This window comes from Leguminivora glycinivorella, chromosome 8 (genome assembly GCF_023078275.1).
Source record: "Leguminivora glycinivorella isolate SPB_JAAS2020 chromosome 8, LegGlyc_1.1, whole genome shotgun sequence".
Lineage (NCBI taxonomy): Eukaryota > Metazoa > Arthropoda > Insecta > Lepidoptera > Tortricidae > Leguminivora > Leguminivora glycinivorella.
In genome coordinates, this window is record NC_062978.1 from 26,089,632 (window position 1) to 26,095,740 (window position 6,109).

The 6,109-nt window shown below is 35.2% G+C and overlaps 1 protein-coding gene across 2 annotated transcripts in view; it reads right to left on the bottom strand.

Annotated features, from left to right (window-relative positions):
* Positions 1–4,567, bottom strand: part of LOC125228887 (cyclic AMP response element-binding protein A) — a 242,443-nt gene extending 237,876 nt beyond the window's left edge. For both annotated transcript variants that reach the window (XM_048133592.1, XM_048133591.1), the window contains exon 1: positions 4,254–4,567. In XM_048133592.1, coding sequence (XP_047989549.1) covers positions 4,254–4,316 — 63 coding nt within the window. In that variant the 5' untranslated portion in view covers positions 4,317–4,567. The remainder of the gene's footprint in view (positions 1–4,253) is intronic.
* Positions 4,568–6,109: the final 1,542 nt, after the last annotated feature.

Here is a 6,109-nt window from a genome sequence, read left to right on the forward strand (position 1 = left end):
AGTTATCACAAAAATCATTAAATAAGCAACTTGCAGTTACATATCATATTTACGACCGGTCTGGCGCAGTCGGTAGTGACCCTGCCTGCTACGCCGCGGTCCCGGGTTCGAATCCCGGTATGGGCATTTATTTGTGTGATGAGCACAGATATTTGTTCAAGAGTCATGGATGTTTTCTATGTATATAAGTATTTATATATTATATATATCGTTGTCCGAATACCCACAACACAAGCCTTCTTGAGCTTACCGTGGGCCTCAGTCAATCTGTGTAAGAATGTCCTATAATATTTATTTATTATTATTTATTTTATTTATATTTAGTAAATGGTACTTGTTAGTAGGTTTTATGTTTGGTATCTGTTTTCGTCGACCATTTTAATAACATTATTAGAATCTTTAGGTAGATTAGATTAAAAAATATCGAAATACGAAATATATGACCACGCGCCATCTAGCGGAATTTCATTAGAACTATTTTCTTCATACTAAAACTGAACTGTCATCCCATATACATCAGAATAACAGCAGTCAGGCTTTTCAGGTCAGGTCAGGCTTTACTACCCACATTGACCTATTTAGGCGACCGGTCTGGCGTAGGTAGTGACCCTGCCTGCTAAGCCTCGGTACCGGGTTCGAATCCCGGTAAGGGCATTTATTTGTGTGACGAACACAGATATTTGTTCCTGAATCATGGATGTTTTCTATATAAGTATGTATATCGTCGCCTAGCACCCATAGTACAAGCTTTGCTTAGTTTGGGGCGAGGTTGATCTGTGTAAGGTGTCCCCCAATATTTATATATATATATATATATTTTTGTGTGAGTAGGTAGACGTTTGACTACGATCACACCTGATGGTAAGTGATGATGCGGTCTACGATGGAGCACGCTTACCTATGAGATACCTATTTACTCTTATTTCATAACTTTCTTTTCTTATTTATTTTTATTTCTTTTTAAGTATTGTAGTAGGTACAGCAAGGAAACCACTTTTGATATCTTGGCTTGGGTAAATTATCTAGGTGTATTATATAACATGAACTTATGTAAAATTTGTATGTGGAAAGACGTGATTCGACAATAAATTCATAAACACCTGGTGATAAGCAATCTCATCTACTAAATAGATAAATAGATATCAAGCAAATCCCGCATAATAAATGATTAGGTATAGTAAACACCTATAATGAATGTGGTTTCCAGTAATGGAATGATATAAAACTAGGTTTTGCCCGCGGCTTCGCTCGCGTTAGAAAGAGACAAAAAATAGTCTATGTCACTCTCCATCCCTTCAACTATCTCCACTTAAAAAATCACGTCAATTCGTAGCTCCGTTTTGCCGTGAAAGACGGACAAACAAACAGGCACACACACTTTCCCATTTATAATATTAGTATGGATTTGTATTTTTTTTTAATCATGCCAGATTGAACCGGAATCACCTACCGACGGTTTCTAAAACATAACTTAATTGTTATAATTTTTAGATATTTTACTGTAACTATAGAATTTAACGGAAAACAAAAAAATACGGTGTATATGAAATATGAATATATTATTTGTCAATTCGCCTAGGTCAACGGGACTGCCCTATTATTTACTATATCGTTTGTACTTGTAAATATGTAGTCGTAAGTCAAATTTCTAGTCAATAAGAAAAATTTGCATGCCTAATTGCCTACACCCTCGGCGAAGTGTGACGATCAGAATAATGCATGTTTACCTACCACCTAATCTATTGTACCACATTTCTTGCAAATAAAATATTTAAATTCACAAAAAGGAAAAAATATATAAGTTTTTTTTACGGAAAGGACGTGGTTGTTCGATTCGCACTTGGCCGGTTTCTTATCAATGATCGAGTTAGGTAATGAAGTAGTTATTACGTTTTTCCAGCATTGAAAATCTATTAGGATTATAGATAAGGTAAAATACCCCATAATGGACGGTGATGCCATTATGGACAAAAAAACACAAATCCTTAAAAATAAGTATCTAAAATAAGTTTCTAAAAACTGACGGCTATGTACCATAAACTAGAGTTGTAGAGCTGTTTAATTTTGAAGTTTCAATTAATTCGGTTATTTCTGAAGGATTTGGAGACAAGATAAAATTCATCAGTTTACTCAAAAAAATATCAAGACGAATTCTTAGTAATATTGCTAAGAGAGATGAGTTCATGTATAAAATAATAAAAAAATAACGCACGGTGTAATCTTGAATGCGTTTTACTTACTGCATTAAGCATGAGATAAGGTATAAAACATACTAGTTTGTTGCTCCAAAGATATAAAGAAATGACGTTATTTTGCAAGTGTCCATTACTGGACCCGAAAAACTGCCTACCTCCTATGATGGACAAGGAACAATTTACAAAACCAAAATTTACAAGAAACAATCCTATGTTAAAATAACCCAAATTAATTGTATTTATGGTGTATAAAATTGACTCATTGCGTATCAGTAGGCTTTAAAAGTAAAATTTTAAACTTATTTCACTGTCCATAATGGGGGATCCATTACTGGAGAACTGCCGTCCATAATTGGAGAAAAAACACCTAGTTTTAATTTGTTAACTATGAAGAAACCAATAGGAGTATCTATTCTGCAATACGCTTGAAATGTAGAAGAAGGATAGGACATTCAAGATTTAACACGCTTGGCGGTAGAATTTTTACATTTATCAGTGAAATATCAAAAACAGGCGAATTTTTTTCTTAAACTGTCCATAATTGGGTTCGTCACCTTACTACATTTCTGTGGCCCTAGTGAAAAAGGGTATAACTCAAATTGACTCGGTGAAAAAGGTCACAAGTCCGAGATGGGACTTGTGCCCTTTTTCACCGAGTCAATTTGAGTTATACCCTTTTTCACTAGGGCCACAGATTTATATCTTCAGCTTGCAAACGAATACCTACTTGTTTCCGGTTGGGTAGATAGATAGATAGATAGATACATTTATTGGTACTAATCATACACCGTCAAACATTGTTACAATTATGTAAAAAAAAAAAAAAAAAAAAATACAATCTTTCAAATAAAATTCCAATAAAAAAGAATGGTAAGATTCTAATTCGCCGGCTTTAGAAATACCGGGACCAAAATTCCTAGAATATTTCCTGTTAACCCTTTATCGCATATTGTTCCATATATGGCCGTTATAAATTCTACTCTAGGTACAAACAGCTGTTTGAGTCCAAATTGAAACAATTTTTTTAATGTTATATGCGGTAAAAGGCTAAAAAAACTAGTATAGTGCCTAAGGATAATTCTAAAAGTCGTCTAATTAAGAAAGTCGCATAAAAATCACCATTATTTCCATCATATCAAGATTCCCCTTTCGGATATATCCGAGCATTTCTGTCATTCGAAATTACCCTAATGCACCTTACAGCTTTCAGACGTGTCTGCTTAAAACAAGATTTATTTAATCCATTATTGTAAAAGTCTGATCCAGTTACCTAAAAGAAAAAGATCCATTCGTAACAATATTTATAACGCCATATCATTGTTATCAGCTTAGTTTTATAATATTTAATAAGCTGCCTACCTCACTAAAACATTATTAATATTGATAACAGTAATCAACGAAACATATTGTACCAACTTCAAGCAACAATAAAGAAGTGAAAACGAATGAAATTTCGAGTTAAATTCCACTTTAGTGCAATTAAATTGGACATCAAGTTTTGCTGCAAAATAACGGAATGGAATTCAGTTATAAACGGCTATTTCTTTTTCTAATGGAAAAAGACTAAAGTTATCATATCCCCATGACCTCTATTGGTACCTTATAATAAGTGAAGTAAAACAAAACAAGGTGCGATTCTTTAAGTTTGGTATTTTCTTGTATTGTTACCCGATGGAAAAATAACCAGTTATATCATACCTACCTAAGCAAATAGGTCGCGTTCCGAGGTAAAAACGTAATTACCCCCCACTCCCCTACTTAATCGTAACTTTATTCCTACCAGTTTACACTAAAATCGCACAGTAACAGACCAAAACACCTGTAGTTTTAAAAGAAAACAGAACACAAGTGCAAATGATTCACTGCGCGCATGAATTCCATCGAATTCCAACCGAATGTTATCATATTTGCAGTCGAGTCACATCACACACTTGTATTTATTTTCTTAAAACAGGTTGATTACTTCATTAGTGATAAAGCAACATCTAGCTGTCCGTTATCACCGCTACTTTCTCAGATACACTTCGGTGGAGACGATTTCTCTATGATAGCACTTACCGGGTCAATGTCTGCATCCCAGACGTCTTTGAGGTCGTTTGAGATGTCAAAGTAGCTCTCCATACTGGCCTGGGCGATGTCCGCCGGCCAACAAAATCCAGCAATTTTCACTGATTCCTAGCAATGCTAGGATGTACTAAGTTTATTCGAAACACAGGTTAATGTACACAGAACACACACAATCACACAGTTTCAGGTTTCACTATCGATGGCCATTTGTTTTTGCAATAAAATAACTTTTATGAAGTTTCACTGCACGCGATTTGTGGTTGGGGAGCGCGACGGACGTGTGGTCGCTTCGGGCGCGGGCCGGCGAATGCGTAGCGGTGGCGCCCCCCTCCCGGCTTCGCTATCTCATTCATAAGTCGGGGTAAAACATGACGCGGGTGACGCTGGGGGGACTACCCACACAAATCAACAGGTTGTTTATACGGGCCCTTTATTTTGATGTTTTTGTAACGTGGGAAGACAAGGGCGCCATAAATAGGAGTACAGACAGATTCACAAGGACCGAAACACCCCTCGCTTGTGGTCAAATGCGTGTCGAACGTCGATTTTCACCTGTAATCTTGTGGCATCATAAAATGACCCCCCACTTATATCAAGATTGACCCATAAATGGGTGGGTGTTTGTTTTGTCCAGTAGTGTAAACGTAACTTGTCTAAATCCATTCTTGATACTGAATTGTATATATTAATAATTGTATGTATAAATAAAGTATAATTAAATGTATAATTATATCAAAGAAACCTATATATAATCTTTTGAAGTAAAATAAAATTGCAATTAATCTACGACTGTGAAAATTTAAATTTGACTGAGTAATTGACACTGACACTAACTTTTTATTTTTACGAAATAAGGTTGAAATGCGTAAGGTATTTCTATTCTATTACCAAATCCATACCAAAGAGGATAGAGTATTAAAGAGAGTTACTGTCGAAGTGGTCGAAGTAAAATGTGTAATCACAGTGCATAGACTGCAATCTCTTGACACAGGCTTACAACTTTTGAACCTCAGTTTTGACAATTTGGCCCATATTCTTAGGTTGATATGTTTTAAAATGTCAAATATTCATATTAGCGCCATCTAGCTGAGCGTACCCCAAAGGTGTAATGCCATCTAGGCCACCGTATCTTTTTCTGTATGATACTGAGGTACGTTTTTTTCTTAGACTTTATCTGTCTATACGGAGTTATATATGTCTTTGTCCATACTAATCCATTGCGTCCATGCTAATATTATAAATGGGAAAGTGTGTGTGTCTGTTTGTCCGTCTTTCACGGCAAAACGGTTTTTTTTAAGTGGAGATAGTTGAAGGGATGGATTTATTATCTCTTTCTAACTCCCCACTTCCCTAAAATGGGGGGTGGAAGTTTGTATGGAGCACTCCACAATTTCCGAATTTAACGCGAGCGAAGCCGCGGGTAAAAGCTAGTATTACCTAAATATGAGTTTTCTTATTAGAGTCTGTTCGGAGAGGTCAAAGTGGTTAAGACCTTCTAATATTTTTTTTTTTTCCTAGCCTGCGTTAGTGTCCCACTGCTGGGCAAAGGCCTCCCCTCTCTTCCTCCACTCGACCCTATCACTCGCATAAATAAATATATAATTATATTACTTATTTGCAATAATATTATTTGAATTTTATCCACTTTGGTAACCTCAGATTTCGATAATAACATTTATAACTTATTAGGGTGTTGGTGACCTGTAAAGCTATGATGAAAAAATAGCAATAAAATTTAATTTTAATCATGTTTATTTTATTTCAAATATTAATTACATTCATTCATTCCTAGCAATGAAAACATTACCATAATAATATTTTAAGAAATATTTAAACCCCGAGCAAAT